This window comes from Rhinolophus sinicus, linkage group LG03 (assembly GCF_036562045.2).
Source record: "Rhinolophus sinicus isolate RSC01 linkage group LG03, ASM3656204v1, whole genome shotgun sequence".
Lineage (NCBI taxonomy): Eukaryota > Metazoa > Chordata > Mammalia > Chiroptera > Rhinolophidae > Rhinolophus > Rhinolophus sinicus.
Window position 1 is genome coordinate 164,752,561 of NC_133753.1, and position 20,018 is coordinate 164,772,578.

General features: G+C 41.8%; 1 protein-coding gene across 2 annotated transcripts in view; it reads left to right on the plus strand.

Annotated features, from left to right (window-relative positions):
• ANKRD55 (ankyrin repeat domain 55) overlaps nucleotides 1-20,018 on the plus strand; it is a 92,307-nt gene that overhangs the window by 30,902 nt on the left and 41,387 nt on the right. For both annotated transcript variants that reach the window (XM_019742963.2, XM_074328934.1), the window contains exons 3-6: nucleotides 1,213-1,335; nucleotides 6,078-6,208; nucleotides 9,824-9,933; nucleotides 18,751-18,811. In XM_019742963.2, the coding sequence (XP_019598522.2) occupies nucleotides 1,213-1,335; nucleotides 6,078-6,208; nucleotides 9,824-9,933; nucleotides 18,751-18,811 (425 nt within the window). The remainder of the gene's footprint in view (nucleotides 1-1,212; nucleotides 1,336-6,077; nucleotides 6,209-9,823; nucleotides 9,934-18,750; nucleotides 18,812-20,018) is intronic.

Here is a 20,018-nt window from a genome sequence, read left to right on the forward strand (position 1 = left end):
ACTAGCTCCACCTGGCACAAGTTAACTGTTAAAAAATCATTACTGACTTCTCAGAAATACTGGGACAGAGAAACCAAACCAAAGTATTAGGACCACTGCCAACAAAAGATCAATTAGAACTCTAAAGTACCTCTGGCATGATGCTCACGTTAGTAGAAAAACTCAATTTAAAAAGCTTTACTTACACGTACATATTTTCCCTGAACAATGGCTGTGCATGGGAGAGATCCTATAGGTAGAGGGGCTCAGCACAGCGTCTCAGTAGGGGCCTGTCTCCCTGTGAGCAGAACTTGCCTTCCAGTCCTTCCACTGCTCCTTTAGGGTTATTTGACCCACACTTTCATTGTCACCTTTCGCCGTACTACTGATTCAATTGTGCACAAAGGTATAATACAGGTGGCTACCAAATTCAAAGGAGTTGCATACAGCTCTGTTCCTTCTGGAAACACCAAATCATGAAACCCCAGAGGTTCAAATGAAGGAGCTTTTGTGAAGGAACTGCATGCAAAGATGATACAGAATTGAAAACAATGTAAGTTCCCAAAGGGAACCCAAGGAAAGCTGGTTCTTGGGAAGAGGAACCTCCTGGTCGGAGAGAAGCAGCTACCACTAGACACTACACTAAGGGAAGACAGGAAGAAATGTCCAATTTCTCTCTCTTCTCCCCACCAGTCTCCTGCCACTGCCTCATGGGCAAGCCAGAGCAGGAGGGGTCCTGGGTGATGCAATCAGCAAGGGTTGGCCCTCAGGGTACAAAGCAGGGCAGAAAAAGGATGGATAGGACATCCAGAGGACAGAGAATAATACAGTGTACAATGTCTCTTTCAAAGTTAGATAAACTGAGTCATTGAAAGGAAAAGTGATGTGTTTCAGATATTAAAGGGAAACCTGGAATGAAGATGCAGGCCCCCCTGCCTTATCTGGTCTCACTGATTTCGAGAAGACTGAATGCCTAGGGGAAATCACAAAATCTCAGGAGACAGCTAATCCCTTACTCTTCTTCCCATGTTGTAATGATGACATTACAATATGGCCCAGACTAGTCCACCTTTCTTCAGAAGTGGTGAAAGTGCACGTGAAGAGGGTGATTCAGCCTTCTGCCTGGATTCAGCAGAGAGGTTTTCATGAATCACTTATGTGGGTGATGCTTTGGGTGTTATTCTTTCAGTTAATTCGCTCCACACGGTAAACATGTCTGTTTGATTCATGAAGGTGATTCATCTGAGGAAGTTGACCTGACCATGGTGTATCAGGCAGCATCTAACGGAGATGTCAATGCTCTGACTGCAGTGATTCGGGAAGACCCTTCCATCCTAGAATGCTGTGACAGTGAAGGTGAGCAATGGATGCATTTTGAATCCTGCAGAATATTCTGCTCTATCCTTTTAGAGGGATTCAGAAGTGAGCAATGTTAATAAACTTACATCTGATAGGCCACTTTGATACTGGATTGTTAAGAAGTAGCCTGCTGGGGGCTGTGTGCAGGCTATTTCTTTAAATGAGGGTCTTGGATACAAAGCTTCAGATGCATTTACATCACCTCTTATGATGAAGCCAGTTGGTTTGAGTTTGTATTCACCTTCTTTGTATGAATGACTAAAGTAATTAGGCCAAGAAAAGGGGTGTGGAAAGAAAAGTCAATGGACAATGAGACAGTGTGACTTTTGGTAATGATGGACATTGGGACAGTGTGATTGTTAAGGCAGAGAGCAAGGACTTCTGCTTCTGGGAAGATGCAGTAGATGTACTTTTTTCTCTAGTCTTTCTGCTAAATACAATGGAAGAAAACCTAGATATCATATGTAAAATGAACATAAGAATATTCTGGAAGGTGGAGTTAAAATAACAAACTGGCAAGCACTGTGGCACCAAAGGAATGACACAGTGGTGAGTTTCTTGGGTTTTCCTTTTGCCTTGTATTTCCCAGACTTAGAGCTAAAGAAGCCAGCAATCCAGAAATTCAACATGCATAGACCAAAAAACCCCCAACGGAAGCGTGCTCTCTCTAGCCAAAGAACCAGGACAGAAACAGCCTGACAAGACAGAGAAATTTCAGACAACAATGACTGTATTTCAGCCAAACACTACCAAAAAAAAATATGGGCCCAGCCCCACCCATTCCAGCAAAGACCAAGTGAGGGAGCCTGGACCTCCACCTCCGCTTGGTGGTAATGAGGTCCTCGTTCCCTACCTGTTGTGGTGTGAGAATTAGGACTTTCACCGTCACCCAGCAGTAATGAAGAGTGTTCTCCCTCAGATGTCAGTGAAGGCTAAGTGGGGAACCTGGACTTCTAATGGCACCACCCCTCACTTCCCCTTTGGAGTGGTGTCAGAGGAGGCCAAATAAAATAGAGGGTTTAAGCAAGATTAGGCGACTCAGGACATAATATACCAAAGGTCCGAGTTTCAATAGAAAAATCACTTGTCGTGTACCATGGAAGACTTCAAATTGAATGAAAAATACAATCAGTAGATGTCAACACTGAGAAGACAGACATTAGAATTATCTGATAAAGATTTTCAAGTAGCCATAAAAAAAATGCTTCAATGAGCAATTGCAAACATGCTTGAAAACAATGAAAACACAGACTCAGCAAAGAAATAACAGATATAGAATAACCAAATGGAAAATTTTAGAACTGAAAAAATACAATAATCACAATTTAAAACTTCGTGGATAAGTTCAGCAGCAGAAATGAGCCAATCTGAACAACTGAAAGAAAATACACTTAAAAAGAAAAAAAAAAAAAGAAGAAGAAGAAGAAGAAGAACAGAGCCTAGGAAACTATAGGACTATAAAAAGGATCTCTCATTGGTTTATCATCCCAGTATTTCTGTGAAGTCATTAATGGTTTTCAACCAGTTGACCTGTCCCAAAAGGAGCTGTGGATTCCCTTATCATGACAACAAAGTGTTTTGTAAAGTAGAATCCTTGCTCCCTAATGTATCCGTGGTAGTGTTTGTTCATTTGTTTGTTTTTAGAGCAGGCTTACTTATGCATCTGCCTTGGGGCTAGAAGTGGAAATGAGGAGAGAGAAAGGTTAAGCACCCCTCATGTGATAAGTGTAAGAGCCGTCAGACTGATTGGGTTCAATCCTGACTTGTATTGACTATGATTGGAAAGGAAGATACAACATATCGGAAATCTGTGGAACACACCTACAGCAATGTTAAAAGAGAAATTTATAGCACAAAACACATTCATTAGAAAAGAGGAAAAGTATTCGTCAATAATCTAAGGTCTCACCTCAAATACCCAGAAAATGAAGAGTAAAATAAACCCAAAGTAAACAAAAGGAAAGAAATTAATAAAGAATAGAAACCAATGATGTTGAAAGCAGAAAAACAATAGAAAAATCAATGAAAAAAGGAACTGATTGTTTAAAAAGATCAATAAAATTGAGAAACTTCTAGCAATAGTACTGACAAAGGAAAAATGAAAGAAGATACCAATTACCACTATCAGGATTGAAACCAAAGCTATCACTACAGACACTGCAGATACCTCAAGGATAATAAGTAAATAAAACAAAAAACACTATACACACAAATTTGACTGTTTAGATGAAATGGATTAATTCCTCAAAAAAAGATAAACAACCACAATTCATCCAACAGAAAATAGATAATAGGTATAGCCCTATAACTATTAAGGAAATTAAACTCCTAATTTTAAATGTCTCAGACAAACAAATCTTCAGGCCTGGATGGTTTCACTAAAGACTTCTACAAATTTTTACATAATAATTAATTTTAATTCTAAATAATCTCTTGCAGAAAAGATAAAAGGAGGAAAGTTTTCTCAGCTATGTTTATGAAGCTGATATTACCCTGATATCAAAACCAGGTAAAGATGATATAAAAAATATATGCCTAAGCTTACAGACCAATACTCCTCATGAATATAGATTGAATATAGATGTAGATATCCTTGTCAAAATATTAGCAAATACAATTCAGTTTCATATACATATAAATTATACACAATGACCAAGTGGAATTTGTTCTAGGCATATGTCTGGTTCAATATTTGAAAATCAATCAACGTAAGCCATCATATTAACCAGCTAAAGGAAAAAGGTCACATGATGATATCAATTAATGCAGAGAAAGCATTTGACAAAATTCAACATACATTCATTAAACACTCTCAGAAAAATATGAATGGAGGGGAACTGCCTCCATTTGATAAAGAGTATCTACCAAGACCCCCTTTCACTTAATGGTGAAAGACTGAATGCTTTGCTCCTAAGATCGGGAACACAGCAAAGGTATCCACTCTCACTCATTCAGCGTAGTGTCAGAAGTACTAGCCTGTGCGTAAAGGCAAGAAATAGAAATAAGAAGTATACACATTGAAAAGGAAAAAAAATGCTGTTCCTTTTTTCATGGTTTGATTTTTGACGTAGAAAATCTTAAGGAATCTACCAAACACTCCTACTAAGTGAGTTCAGCAAGGGCACAGGATATACATTCAATGCACAAAAACAAATTATATTTATATATGCTACATATGGACACCAAAATTAAAACCACAATACCGTTTATTTATTTTTTTCCCCAAACTGTAGTTTAAAATTGCTCAATTAAAAATACTTAGATATGAATATAACAAAATATGTGTGGGACTTGTATACCAAAAACTATAAAATGCCAATGAAAGAAATTAGAGAAGATCTAAATAAATGGGGAGACATATCATGTTCACAGATTGTAAGACTCAACATAATAAGCATGCACAGCTCCCCAAATTCATATAGGTTTAATGCAATTTCTGTCAAACCCCGGCAAGACATTTTTGTAGATAGAGAGACAAGATAATCTAAAATGTATATAGAAAGGCAAAGACCCTAAAATAGTTAAAACAATTGTGAAAAAGAATGAAGCGAGAGGAATCAGTCTACCCAATTTCAAGACTTACATAGCTACAGAAATCAATGGTATTGCTGAGGGCTAGACACAGATCAATGGAAAGGAACAGAACACAAAAAGAGACAAATGTGCTCAACCAATCTTTGACAAAGGTGCAAATGTAATTCAGTGGAAGAAGCCTCTTTAAAACATGGTGCTGGAGCAACTTGACACCTATAAGCAAAAGAGGAGGAGGGGTGGGTGGGGAGGAAGGGAGGAAGGAGTGATGCTACCATTTAAGACACAGCACTTCGCTGCTGTTTTTCAGCCATTACAGATGCCTGAAAGAGTATTAGCAAACGAAAGATCTGGAGAAAATTTGGATTGCTGGTTACAATCTTTCACTGAAAACAGCAGTCCTGGAATCTATCCATTCTCAGGGATCTCTAAGGATCATAGCTTGTAATTCACTCAGAGAAGAATCACAACCTCAACGTGAATGTCCAATCAAAAGACTTCTAAACAAGCCTCAGCTGGGCAGGGGAGTGTGTCTGTGTTTGGTTTCTTCACCAGAAGGTGTGTGAGGCACCTGGAGTCTGCCTCGCCAGTCTGGCTTGTTCCACTATCGACATGTATAATTTTATCAGTAATTTCATTCAGGAATAAAGCACGTGAAAAACTAAATTTGTTGACCTATATTGATTCCAAATACAGAGAAGTATTTCAGTACAGGTGGCCCCTTTTAGCAAGAATGTGTGCAGCCTAAGGCTACGCTACCAACACTGCCCAACACTTCCAGTGAAAGTGTACTGGACCTGTCTGCCTGGCTGGACTTGCTTTCCAAAGACTCTTCCAGTTTCTGCATTGTTCAAGCCAAGTCCAGATAAACCTGTCTGCTACTTCCTAAATTATGCTGCTTCCCAAGGTATTCATAAGCAATTTTTATCATCTGTGCAATATGTTTTAATCAACCGATCCAATTACTATGAAATTACAAAAGATTAAATCAGGCCAGTAAAAGACATAGTTTATATAAATGTAGCAACAATCACCTTCATCTGTCTTACTTCAATCCCATACAGTTCAACACCTGGGTTTGTGTTGAGAGGAGTTCGTCTATTGGTTCATTTATTTATTATAATAAATGACCAGACAAATAAAGTCTGCTCATAAGTTTTACCAGCCAAACATCTTTTTTAAAAGACTGTTGAAATGTCTCATTCCAGGATGTACACCCTTGATGCATGCGGTTTCTGGACGTCAGGTGGACACAGTAAAGCTGCTGTTGAAGATGGGGGCCAATATTAACACCCAGGACGCTTATGGCCGCACAAGTCTATGCCTGGCAACCTATCTGGTACTGACTGTATCTGTCACGGGCACGAAGGAGTGGGGTGGTCTAAATGCATCTTTATGGGGTCCTACCTGCAGAAGTATATGTTCTTGGATTATGCAGCTGTCCAGTGGAATTAGAACGTGAAGCTTTGCAGCAATCACCTATGATGTTTATATCACCACTTAGAGCTGGTTTCATGGATTTAAGTCATTTTGGACCTTCCTAACAATCCTCTAAGTTAGAGATGATATTGCCATTAGAGAAATAGTCTTTCCCATGTAACTGCATCAGCATGTCCCTTGGGGCATTTCTGGACACACGTGGTACTCCTTCTAAGAAGGCTCTCCATTAATACCCTGAGTAGGCGGTAGCACTCAAAACTGCAGGTAGCATCTGTGGGTAGGATTAGTTGACTGGAAGTTCAAGGGTGAGGACTGTGGAGAATGATGAGAACTGGGAAGAGTGGGGTAGGGAGTAAGGGAGAAATATTGGGCTCTTAAGGGGCAACACCAAGCATAGGACTCAACCCACAATCAGTGCTCAAGTTAAAAATTGTCAGTCCTTGTCACAAGAAATTTCAGTTCAGCATTTCCCAACATTAGAGCAAGCTTGGTAAGGCTTACTGCAAATCTTCAAGCCCCTCTCCTCTCCTCTCCAATCCTCCCTGAAACCCTTCTGGGAGACACCAGTCCATGTCAAATAAGTCCTCCTTACAGCCACATGACGGTCATCACTCTTCCCCTCCAATGAGGCTCCTGGAAACCTTCACCTTGCTGCCAAAGCAACCCCTTGCCTCTGCTGTCGCTGCCCATTGATGGAGGTGGACTCGCCTGGGCCAGCCCTGTGGTGTCCTGAAGCTGTCCCCCTAAACTACAACATGTCCCCTCCCCAGCACCACACCTTCCTGCCAAGCTCGAGCATGGATTGCGATGAGGCATTGCCTGGTTCTTACAGAGATTGTCTTTAGAAACTACTTTTTTATTTTCTATTTGCATTTCCTCTTTCTCTAGGACTCAACATACAACCTGGGAAGAATTTTTCAAAGTATTGGAGTGCTTGTTTCAAATGCAGGTTCTGGGAGTACACCTTAGACCTCCAGTGTCAGACACTGGAAGCAGGCTGGGGGGAGACGGGGTTCTGCATGTTAAACAAACCTCCCGGAAATTTTTATGCCTGCTCAAATTTGAAAACCACTAGTCCATGAATACTGGGTGAAGTTCAATATCTCAGAGAGACATAGAACTGCCCTCCCAGGCCCTCTTCCTTTTACCATATGCCCTAATAACTACTCTTGTTATGGAGTAATTTTTTTGGTGTCTTTGAGCTGAGGAAAAGAGAAAATTTGAATCAGGGCATGGAGGAAAGAAGTAGAGATGGTTTCTAAAGTTGACTGCTACTAGCATTTAGAATAGAGTGAAACCAAGCTGTACTTCTTTCCAAATTCTAAAATTCAAAATTTCTGTTTTCTTGGGTTAAACAACTGCTTAAAGGACTGAGAAGAAGTACTCCTCTAGGTTGCCTTAACTAGTGACCTGAGAGAGGTGCCACCTTTGCAGATAACTCTAGGAACTAATTCTGAGGAGCTATGTGAGGGAAGTTTGCCTGCATGAAAGCATCACCCTCTTCATGATGCCCCACCTCTGTGTGGCAACCCAAGGCAGGACCCCCCCCCCCTGCTTTCTGAGGCTCCATGAGAAGAGCACAGGGCGGGGGGGAGGAGGGTGTCCTGGGATTGCACTCTGAAGCCCATCATGCCCTTCTGGCAAAATTTGAATTCAAGTAAAAAAGAGAAACTTGGGAAAGGGGGCACTTAAAAATTAAGTCTCAGTCACAGCTCCGAACTCAGTATACAAACGTATTTAACCAGAGGTGCGCAACCTTAGACAAGGCCAGTGCCTCCTTCCTCATTTGTAAAATGCAGTAAAAATAATACCCTAAGTTTATCGCAATTGAAGGAGAAACACGTGCAGAATCACCCAGCATATAGTAGGAACAAAATATTTGTTGGTTCTGAATAGTGACCATGGGTTTCAGATGTATTCAGTAGTTTTCTGAAGAAAAAAAGAAAATCGCATACACACATAGTTCCAGGAAATGTTGCAAAATGATAAAAATGTTCCAGACCCTCCCCCATCAGATTTGTTTTTCAAAACTATAACAATTTGGCAACTCTGAAATTTGTCCAGTATGCCTTTCTTTTGGGTCTCCTGGTCATATTTTTTCTTAATCATAGAACTTGATGACTTGGACATTAGCACTAAAACCAGACTTAATGTATTAGTAAACTATGACTCAGGGCTTAAAAATACTTGCTTCTACTTAAGATTTAGATATTGACAAAACCATAGTCAATATTATAACCTATGAATTTTGCTGTGCTTTTGTTGAAAGATTTTTTTTCCAGACTTGTCAGAAACAAAAGATTCTTTTCTTATCATCTTTCTTCTTCTCCATGCATTTAATAACATTTTGATTTTTATTGCTTCCCATATTGTGAAGTAATTGTCAGTCATCTTTCTCATCTTAGTAGGTAATCTTGAGGCTTAACTATACATGAATGGAGGAAGGTCAGAGAGAAAGATATCGTATTACTCTTCATCATAATAGTTTTATCTACGTATAAGTCTACTTATAATTAAGTAACCCAAGTGGTTGTGGATGAATGTAGGAGGCATTCTCCTTGGCAGGTGAGCCACACTTGGTTATCAGTAGGGTTGGGTCAGTTACTTAAAGAACTATGGAACAGAACAGGAGACTAGCCTGCAATTATATCTGTTCTTTGAAATGAGAAAGACAGTGGGGAAATGATCCAGCTGTAAGGGCCAACCAAGGAGGGGACCAGGATGAGATGTGGCAGTATCAGTTTCAATCTGGAGAATTAGTAGGCAGCAGGGAGTTCATACAACATGTACTGGGGAATTCATAAGTGGGTGGAACACAGCAATGGGGAACCTTTAGAGAGTGCTGGTAATACCTCCATATTCAATATCAGAAAAATCAGTCAACAACGTGGCAGGGTCCCAATCATTGTAGTAGGGTTCAGGTTAGGATTCTAGATGTTGGGAGGGGGACTGACTAAAATGAACAATGTATTGTACTTGTGGTTACTAGAAAAGGAACTTGAAAAGAAGACCAAAGCCTGTTTATCAGATAGAGATAAACTGAGGCACAGAGTGGAAGCTGGGGCTCAAGAATGGTACAGGAGTCCACATTTTGGAATTAAACCACGGCATTCAGGGCAGACCATTGACAAGCATAATTTGGAGCTAAGCCCGTAGAATGAGAGGCTAGAACTGATTAATCACCCCTATCTCATGCTCTAGGAACTGAGAATAAAACTGAAATACCAGTGAGTGGCCCTAGAAATGGGGAGTGAGAGGCAGAAGAAAGAGTCTAGGGATTACTCTGCATCTGACAGTGTAAAGGTCCTCCAGAAAACTCAGAAATCCACACATCCAGACCTTCAGCCCTCTGTTGAGGTGTCTACACTGGAGTTATGCTTTAATCACTTAAGTCAAATAAAACATGTTTTTAGCTAAACCAAAGAAGAAAGGAAAAAGAAAATTAGAGAAAGTTTGTTGGGCTATGTTATGCGAGGTTATGTTATATAAGGAAGCGGTTGCTCTTGTATTTCAGGGTTGGCTGGAAGGCTGTGTGAGTCTGCTCAGAAATGGTGCCAAACACAATATCCCAGATAAAAATGGCCGTCTGCCACTGCATGCTGCCACTGCTGAACCTGATGTGAGGTAAGTAGTCATGTTTACTGCTCATTCAGGTTGGGAGGGGCCCAACTTGGATTAGAAGGTCAACTACTCCAACTCTCTGTGGCAAATAAAAACAAAATCCATCCTTTTTTTTTTTCTTTTTCTTTTTTTTTTTTTTTTCCCTGAAGTTGGAGCAGACAGAACCACATCTTAGTAAATCAAAATATTCTGGAATAATCTTAACCTCCAATGATTCAAACCCTTTTCTCCTAGTCTGGTTTAAGCAGAAATGCTACTTGTCATCATCTGAGTTCATATATTCATTCATTCAATCAATCAATGATTAATCATTTATTGAGTGCTTTTTATGGGCCAAGCACTGTTCTAGGCACAAGCAGTTCCACAGTGAGCAAGACAGGGTCTCTGATGTCACAGAACTTACACTCTAGTGAAGGAGTTAAGTGGCACACTCATAAACAAATAAATAGGATAATTTAAAATAGTGATGAATGCTGTGAAGAAAATCACACAAGGTAAAGGAGCACTGAGTGGGCAGAAAGGTTAATGTCTAAGTTCAGAGTCATGCCAACATTTATGGGTCAGAAAAGGACCAGCAAGAAGAGACAGGGGAGACCAGTCGGTTAGAAGGAAAACCAAGAGTGTGTGCTGCTGGAAGCCATGTGAAGAAATATATTCAAGTAAGTTGAATGATCTGGGCCCCATTGTTGTAAGACAGTTGAGCAATAAAGGAAAAAGTTTTGCCCAGACCAAGTATAGCTTCCCCAATCTTCTGTGTTTAAATAGCTTCAGTCTTTTCAATCTTTTGAAAGCCCCTCACAGCAGCTGATAACAAGCATTTCCTGCTGTGGAATCAGCAACATTCTGGGTGTTTCCCCAACCTTGGCTGCATAGAACATGACTCTGACAGGAATTGAGCATTCTCAAGAGCTGGGCCTTGGGCCAGCACCACGGGGTACATACTGGGTGCCTCTCCTTCATACCTCGTGTCCAGAACTAAAACTAAAGCTCTGTGGGTGTTGAGGAGACCAAGGCCTCCTTTAGACTGATAGGTAACAGAATTTCTTCATTTCAATCTGTTTTACACTAAAATAAAAGGGCTTGGGAAATTCCAGGACTATTCCCAACCAAGCCTTTTCTCTTATTATCATTGGATTAAGTCCAGGAATAACAGAAAGCTACGATTTACTCAAAGCCTAATAAAACAAGGAAGTTTAGAGAAGAAACAGCAAATTCCGAGCCAACGATCAATAGACATCATAAAGGGATGACTGCTTTTGATGAATTAGGAAGAAAAAAAAAGAATGATTTTTCTAGACAGCCCACAAAAATATTTAGTCATAAAATCATACTGTTTTCCAAAGAATAATCTTTAGAAAACATGTTGTAAATGTCTCTTATAAGACTATTCTGCTTTGATTTACTCTACTTAATTGCTTTTACTTGCATCACTCAGAGTGGTTGTTTCAAAATCTACCTAACTGATTCTGGAAGATAAATGCCTGCTTTATTTATAGTAATTATAGCTGTTATAAAAAATAAAACCCAAACTTCAGGGTTTTAACACAATACAAGTTTATTCCAATGTAGTTTTTCCTGGATAGGGTTGGGGGTGGCTCCTCTCCACGTGGTAATTCAGGAACCCAAGCTTCTTCCATTTTATGGCTCTGTCATCCCCTAGGATTACAGAATCCTCTTTGTTCAGCTGCAAATAGAGAAAGAGGAGAGTAGAGAAGTCTCACTTATTTCTTTAAAACCTCAACCTGCAAATGACATGATTCACTTTGGCTCATATTCCATTAGCAAGCACTAGCCATTTAGCCACAGCTGGGTATGAGGACTGTTGCGGAATATAGTCCTTGACCGAGAATCCATCTACCAGCAATGACTGCAATCCAAGAAAAAAGGGCATGAATTTCAGTGAAAAACTGTCTCTGCCATCAAGTCATTGCACCTGAGGGGTGCACTAAGCCTTGTCAGTCAAAATCACATTAAAGGTCAATTTGGTCTGTAGATTAGGCTCATCATCTGAAATCACTGCAATAATAAATTAAAAACCAATCCAAGTATACTTCCTCTTTTGTGGACTTATTAGTCTCTTTCATATTATGCCCACCAGTGACCCTCGACTGTCTAGGACCTATACTACATACTGTAACTGAGATAACAGAGTGGTTGGTGGCTTCCCTTCTCTAAAAATTGTACCTAATGATCCAGCCGCCACCTTCAGAAAAGCTGAAGTCAGAAAAATAAACATCCTTCTGTATGGTGATGATATATTTCTATTGTCCTAAAGGGACACTTAATCGATTCTGGAAGATAAAATCCTGCTTTAGTTATGCTAATGCTAGCTGCTGTAACTAGTAATATCCAAAGATTGAGATTGTGTTCCAAAACCAAAAATCATCATTTCTGGTAAGCATTCTCCAGAAACGAATTGGGTTAAACCTTAACAACCCATAAAGCAAATTAATTGGTTTTGTTACCTAGAGAACATTCTAAACTAGCTTGCCTTAAAGGATTCCCTATGGAATTGCATTGCTTAAAATTAGATGATTTTATTATTGCTGTACTGAGAAATCTGATGGCCATGCAGAGTTTGATAACATCTCTATGCAATGTTTCAAGCAGACACTATCTGCTTCATGCTCCATAGCAGAGAAAGTTGGGCTTCACTCACCCATTTGAGAGTCACCTTGAACTCAGAATGGCTTTCTGAGAAAAACAAATTTTGGTCTGGCTTGTAAGTATTTGTCTTAATCCTATAACCATAATGCAGAAGGGAGTGACCTTCCCTTAAGCCATGGAAACCTGCTTCATTTTCCCAAGTGGACACAACCTCAGGCGAGCGTGGCTAACTACTAAAGCATACAGGTCTGCGCTTACAACAGTGACGATGACAACATTTACCATGTTCTGAGGACTTTCCAGGTGCTGTCTCATCTAACCTGTACCACACCTCTATGTGGTAGGTCATAGCTTGATCCTCATTTTATAGATGAGGACACTGAGGCACCAAGAAGTAATTAATTGCCTGGTGCGTGTGTGAAGATAAGTAACCTGCCAGTGGGTCTGCTGTGCTCCCAGGACTCACTGTGGTGGACCCTACAGAATTTATTTTAATGGCCAGATTTTGTCATTAACCCTCAGCCTACACTGAGAGGCCTTATAACAAACAGCCTTATAAAACTTATCTCACTGGAACTATTGTATTTATTACAGCATTCAAAAATCCTTTATGAGAATCCACAAGAAAAATAATTTACTAAAGAAGGAATTGCTGTACTTCTCCTGATAAATTATTTTTTATTTTTACTATGTGGACACTGTGACTTATGATCTTTCTTTGCATGTTTAGAAAACTGAAAGTCCCATTTGTGTCCAACCGCTGGCATACGTGTGACCATAATTACATTGTCTTTGTCCGACCCTTGTTTTCTCTCTGCCTAGTCTCTTCACTTGTAATCTTATTTTACTATATGTATCTGAAATCCACCTGCAATCCTTTTTGGACTGAGGAAAGGAGTGGCCAGAAGTGGCAAGTAACCCGTCAGACTGACTGAGTTTGAATCTGACTCCATCTCTTACTGATGATATTATCTGGGGCAAATGAACATGCCAAGGCTCAGCTCACTTTCTTTTCTAAAATGTAGGGCTAATACAGTACTTAGGTAAGTAGGCAGAAGAAAAGGAGAAAATGTGTGGAAAGCTCTGAACACTGTCAATCGTCAGTGTTCAGTAAGTGGGGGTGGAGATGATGAGGGTGATGAGGGTGATGATGATGGTGATGATCATGATGAGGGAAGGTGGATAGAAATAAAGAAATACTATAGGTCAGTGCTAAAGAATGAATTCCTGCTGCTGCCACCTCGCCAGCTCTCACCCTGGCTTTCCTCACCTTAGCACACACAGGTCCACAGAAAATCTGTCCATACACACAGGTACATGCACATACAGTCCTGCACCCACTGACATACGTACACATTGACTTCAAAGGTCGTCAGGGTGTGAACAGCGCTCCTATTTGTATCGCTCCTGGGACACACACATAGAGCGTAGCTAGACTTTAGAACCCAGTAAACACCAGCCTCAACCATTTGACATCCCTGAAACTCCCCTCCCTGCCTTTGTTAGTGCACCTACATCTGTGTTTTTCTTCTAATCATAAGCGTATGTGCGGGCCACACTGTAGCCTCATATTCAGGTATTCGTAGTCTTTTTTAAATCTACTCTTAGATTTACAAGCAGCATGCACCTTGCACTCAGTGTTTGCTGGAGGTTATTTAGAACGAGGCTCAAACTGAACCTACTTATAAACAAGCCAAGGGGACACTTCAGTTAATCCTTTGCCTCCTGAGGGATTTGGTTCTCTGACAGAAACAACTCAAAGCAAACCAATCGGTTCCATATATAGCCTTAGTTAAGCTGCCGCTCAGTGGTGATCTACGCTGATGAAAGGACAAGGGATTTATAATTATGAACATGAAGGCAAGTTGGATGGACAAAAGCAAAGGAGTGTAGGATTTATCTCATGATTCCCCTTCCTGCTTTGAACCCTCAGCTTCTCAGTAGGTCCAAGTTTTCTCGCTTTCAGCTCCCCGTGGCTTTTCTTGCTTCCTTGGCTCTGGGACATTCAGAGGGCGCCCCTATGAAAGAGGGGGCATGATCATTAAGACAAAGCTCCAAAGAGAATGGAGCTGTGTTTGTACAGCGCTGCACATGCTAGCTTTGGAAGGCAAACAGCTATTTCCTCTGAAAGCAGCCACAGGGCTCTCTGAAGGTCTTTTTCATGGTCTCCATGGTTACGGGCAGATTTCCCCCCTCCCCTCCCCCCACACACAGAAAGCACCAGCAGCTCTGTCTCTTTTCATTTCTCTTGGTTATAGCCATAAGGAGGAAGGAAAACATTTCTTTGGGGTCCTGTTTTCTGGTTACCAGGTGATGCATTCCAATCTGAATACATGTTTCACTATAGCAATCTCTCACATCCAGGCAGCTTCAGGGACAGGAGGGCAGGTGGCTGGTTTGGGGACCCGTTTCCCCACTTATCACTGGCCAGATCCAGGGCTGCGAGCCCAAGGGGCCAGCAAAACAGAGAAGCCCACAGAAACAAGCTGCCCCCAGGATACATCTAGCTCATCTCTCTGGCTCACCAATCACTTAATGGTGATCAGGGAACCCCAAAATAGAAAGGGTAAGAGCTTTTTTTTTTAAGAAAAAATTAATCATTATATAGAACTTATTACGGCATGTAAATGTCATTCTAAGTGCTTTATATGCATTGATTCATTTAAAGTCACAACAAATCTTTGAGAAGTAGGTGTAATTATTATCTCTGTTCTGCAGATAAGAAAATGTAAGCACTGAGAGTTTCCTAGCTTGCCCAAGGTCACTGGCTGGTTGGTAATGGAGCAGGGATTCTGACTGAGGTAGTCTGGCCGCAGCATCTGTGGTCTTATCACTCACCACCCTGCCTGTCTGGGATCGCTCCTGGTGAGGATCTGTGTCCGCTGTGTATACTCCTGCCTGAGAGCAAGACAGTGTGAGCTGGTGCTAAGAGAAGACTGGGCTGGGGAGTTGTGGGAGAAATACTCCTGGGGCACCTTAGCACAAAACAGGAATTCTAAGAGAACAACAACAACAACAATAAAAACCTATGAGGTCTGTAAGTCCTCTGGTCATTAAGATATTAACAGCTGTGGGACAAGAGTCTTGCACATCACATGCAGAGCTGCATGGAAGCACCAGGCTGTAAATTAGACACCTAGTTTCTAGGCCAGGCGGGATCACCAAGGCAACATGTGATGGCTTTGGCAAGCAATGTAGTGCCTCAGGCTGTTTCTTCTCCTAAAAGGAGAGAGAGAGAATCCTTAACCGTAAATTTCTGTCCAGCATTGAAGATCAATGTGTCTTAGACACTTCGGAATCAAATCGAATCAAGTGATATAGATTAGCATATATCAATCAGAGTCATGACATGGAAAACATGGAATATTAAAAGAGGTAACTGAAAAAGTTTAATGAAAGACTGTTTGAAATTAACCAAGAGATGGTGATATAACCCCCCACCCCCACCTCCCACCAAAAAGCAGGAAAATATTCCACCCCTAAACTGAAAGGAGTAAAGAACGGGGCTGTCATTGGAAACTGCTGAGAGCTGTGGTAGTAGTTGTAGTTGTGACTGCAGGAGAGGGGGCCACCTGGCAGGAGCCGATGCCTCTGGTTGAGGGAAAAAGTCATTGTCAGAAAGGGAAGTAGCTTTCCTGTTTCCTACTGCCAACTCTCTCCCTGGCCAAACCCAGTGGGAAGTCAGAGGGTGAGGGAGCCTGGATGATGAAGTCATTGGAGGTGAGCCTCAGAGCAGGACATTCCAGGCAGAGAATGGATTTGAGAGGCTAGTAGAGAAGTATCCAGGTACAGCATTTATTCCATGACTTTTGGAGGCCCATCGAGGATGTGACAAGAGGTCTTTCTGTCCCCACCCCCATTCTCATCTAGTGCGAGCCCCACTTCTGCTCTGCAGTGGCTGCAGCAGATCCTGTCTGGCTATAGATGATGTCAGTCTGCTCAGGGTTAGCCGAGGATAACCAGATTGGAACGCAGCTGACCTCTTGCCTCTCCCTCCCACTCTCCCCCAGGACATCAGAGCAAATGAGCCCTAGAGATTAAACAATAGACAGTAATGAGAGAGAGAGAGAGAGACAAAGAGAGAGAGAGACAGACAGACTAGTTACCCTCCCCTCATAAAGTCTTCCCTCATAAGGGAAAAAATATCCAGTAGTGGAATATAATTACAAATATAAAAACAGTGTTACCCCAAATGCAATTATCTTTACAGGATCTTGCCATCAGACGGAGGAATTCTAGAATTCAGAAATGAGAAAAGAGATGTGTTGCTTGCAGTCATAGCCTGTTCCTTTAAAGTCCACTTAGTAGTTTTGTGCCTCTCACAGTATTCAGTCCTCATCACTATTGCTGTTATCTCCACTACGGAGGTGAGGATCCTGAAGCTCAGAGATGTCATGCAGTGATGCGGCCAGAATTAAAGCACAGTATTGCCCTGGCTCCCAGAAAAGAACAGTGATAAGACTGAATTTAAACCTTAGGCTTCGTGGTTATTTCACCTCCACAGCAAAGAGCCAGAAGCCCACCCTATTTAAGCTCTCCTTGTATTGTGTTTATCACGAATGCAATCTGGTAAGTCCCTCTTCTATTATAGGTAGCAATTTAATACTTAGGACTTTAGACGTCATCCAAGCTGAGAGACAATGAAAACCTGACTGGGGAGGAGGCAAAACCATTTCATTCTTCCAACAGTTCTTCCAAAAATAATTTCTGAATTTCCTTCATTGTCTCCCTATGGATAGTCCTTTATCGCCTTAATGAGCATATTAGTTTGCTGAGGCTTCCATAACAAAATATTACAGACGAGTGGCTTAAGCCACAGAAATTTATTTTTCCACAGTTCTGGAGGCTGCAAGTCCATGATCAAGGTGTCAGCAGGGTTGGTTTCCTCTGCAGCTTCTCTCCTTGGCTTGCAGTTGGTCACGCTCTTGCTGCCTCTTCACAGGGTCGTTCCTGTGTGGGAGCACGCCTCTGGTGCCTCCCTGCTGTCCTAATGCTCTTCTTATGAGAACACCAGTAAATTGGATTGGGGCCACCCTAACAGCTTCCCTTTAGCTTAATTACCTTTTCAAAGGCTCTACCTCCAAATATGGTCACATTCTGAGGCACTGGGGTTTAGAGTTTCAATATAAATTTGGGGGAGAATCAATTCAGTCATAACAATGAGTATCCACTGATTAATTCATTCAGCACCTTTCTCAGTGGTTTCCAAACCTGACAGTTTAGCAGAATTTCCTGAACAACTCTTAAACTGTAGAAGCTGGGCTTCTCTCTAGACCTACTGAGTCAGAAACCCTAAACATAGAACCTATGTATTTGTGGTTTTAAAAAATCTCCCCAGAGGATTCTGAGACAGGGCCAGGGTTAAAACATTTAGGGTTAAGTGTTTTGGAAATAACATTTACTGTGTTCCAGCATGCTTTAAATGCTGTATGCATATTATATCATTTAGTCCTCACACTGTGCTGTAGGATAGACACTTTTTATCACCCCCATTTTACAGATGAGGACACTTAGGCACAGAGAGGTTAAGTTACGTGCCTGCAGTCACAGAGCTCGTCAGTGATACTGCTGGGATGTGAACCCAGGCAGTCTGGCTCCAGAGTCTGGGCCCCTAACCACTACACTCAACTGCCTCTCTCCCACAGATAGAGTGTTAGCTTCTGTCAACCAAGTGTGGGACCCCAGTGGGATAAGAATTGGAACTTAAGAATCATTGATAGTTGTTTCACACTGATGAGTGTCACTTCGTGCTTGTATATGTGTATGTCTTACAGAGAATAAACGAAGTTGTAAATGCTAACTGCCTCCTGGTATAATCTACAGATTTAAAAGACATGACGTATGTACCTAGTGGTGAAGTCGTTTGAAAGCACTCTATAAGTTTATGTAAATGAATAAAGAAAAACACTAGAGGACTTTGGTTCTTAAAATGCAGACGTAGGGACACAGAGCTGGGGAATAAGATGAGCCTACAGATTCACTTGCTCCATTCCCTTTTGCGCCTCCAGAAGCACTAAGATACAGAGCGGTAGAAGAAGAAGAGAGAGGGATTCTATTCCTCCCAGGTGCCTTCTTACCTATCATGCTGGCTTCTTTTCCATGGATCTTTTCCTTAGATAACTGGAAAGGGCCCACCTCCACCAGACTGTATTGCTAACGTTGTGTTCTCACACAGATTCTGTTCTTTTGAGCTGCTTCTGTTTTCCTTCGCAGGCTCCTAACTGTCCTGATGCAACAGTCAAATCTCAGCGAGATTAACCACCAGGACACTGAGGTGAGCCAGCCTTCAGAAGGAATAGGTGGCCCTTGTACACATGGGGACGGGGGCGGGGAGGGGGCTGAACCACTGTGCTTCCTCTCATACATGTGCCGGGAGGTGACCCCGAGAGCGAAGCATGTGTCTCTACTACTCATCCTCAGGCAAAAATGTATCCCCACTGTGGGTGTGGGCAGCTTCTAATAGAAAAGGATTTATTGCATTAAGTACTTAAGCCTTTAGCATACCACTGAAATTTTGTAATTCCCATCTGGTCATTGGGAAACAAACATTGCTCTTTCCTGTCTTCTCAAGTCCCAGAAACTTCGATGGCAAGCTATGGCTGCCAACACTCTCTCTGAAAGATGTCAGATAGATAATAATAACAACAGGCTTCCTGTTCCCGAGGCCACGTTTATGCCAGTGATCACAATTGCTGTCTCTTGCACAAGGCTTCCACAAAGATGGTGCAGCACTCTTGAGCGAAGTTGCTGAGGGAGGGTGGGTCAGCCCCCGGCAGAGCCATCCCAGAGTACCTTAGGGCCTTGTTGTTGTAGCTACTTGACTCTTAAAAAGCAGGGCTGACTCTCATTAGCCAGCCTGGTTTCCTTAACAAGCTTCTTAGCACCAATTTGAATACCTGGTTTTTAATGGAATGTTTTATAAATATATGCTTGGTTTGGCTACACTTCACTAAGAATGTCTGATAACTTTAAGAAAGTACGATAGCAATGAAAATGCACATGCCCCCAAATGCCAAATTCCACTGTTGTCAAGGAAGCCAGCTGGCCTATTAGGGGCTCCCCTCCCACCCCCATCTTTCTGGAGCCTTCTGATTCAAGGCCTCCTTCACACTAGCTTGGCTCGAGTGACCACACCAAAAAGCCCCTGCTTCACAATCTGGGTTGGATGCCTCCCGACTTGGTGGTCACACGCTGCTTTCATTCCCCGTGTCTGGCGTGGTTTTAAGCAAAACAGCAGAAGAGAGAGCATTGCACTGTTTTAAACTTCTGCTTTAAAAACAAGAACCAGAGATGAGAAAGCACACTCCAATCACTCAGCCCATGGTGTGAAAGGGAGCTTGGGTAGTCACCGCTTATGCCAGCTGATCATGAACTTCTAGACTTTGGGCAAGTTGCCAACCCCTTCCTCCACCTCCAACTCCTACCCTCAGCCCCCAAACTGGGGCATATTAGAAAGGAGGCAAATTCAGTCATTCATACCC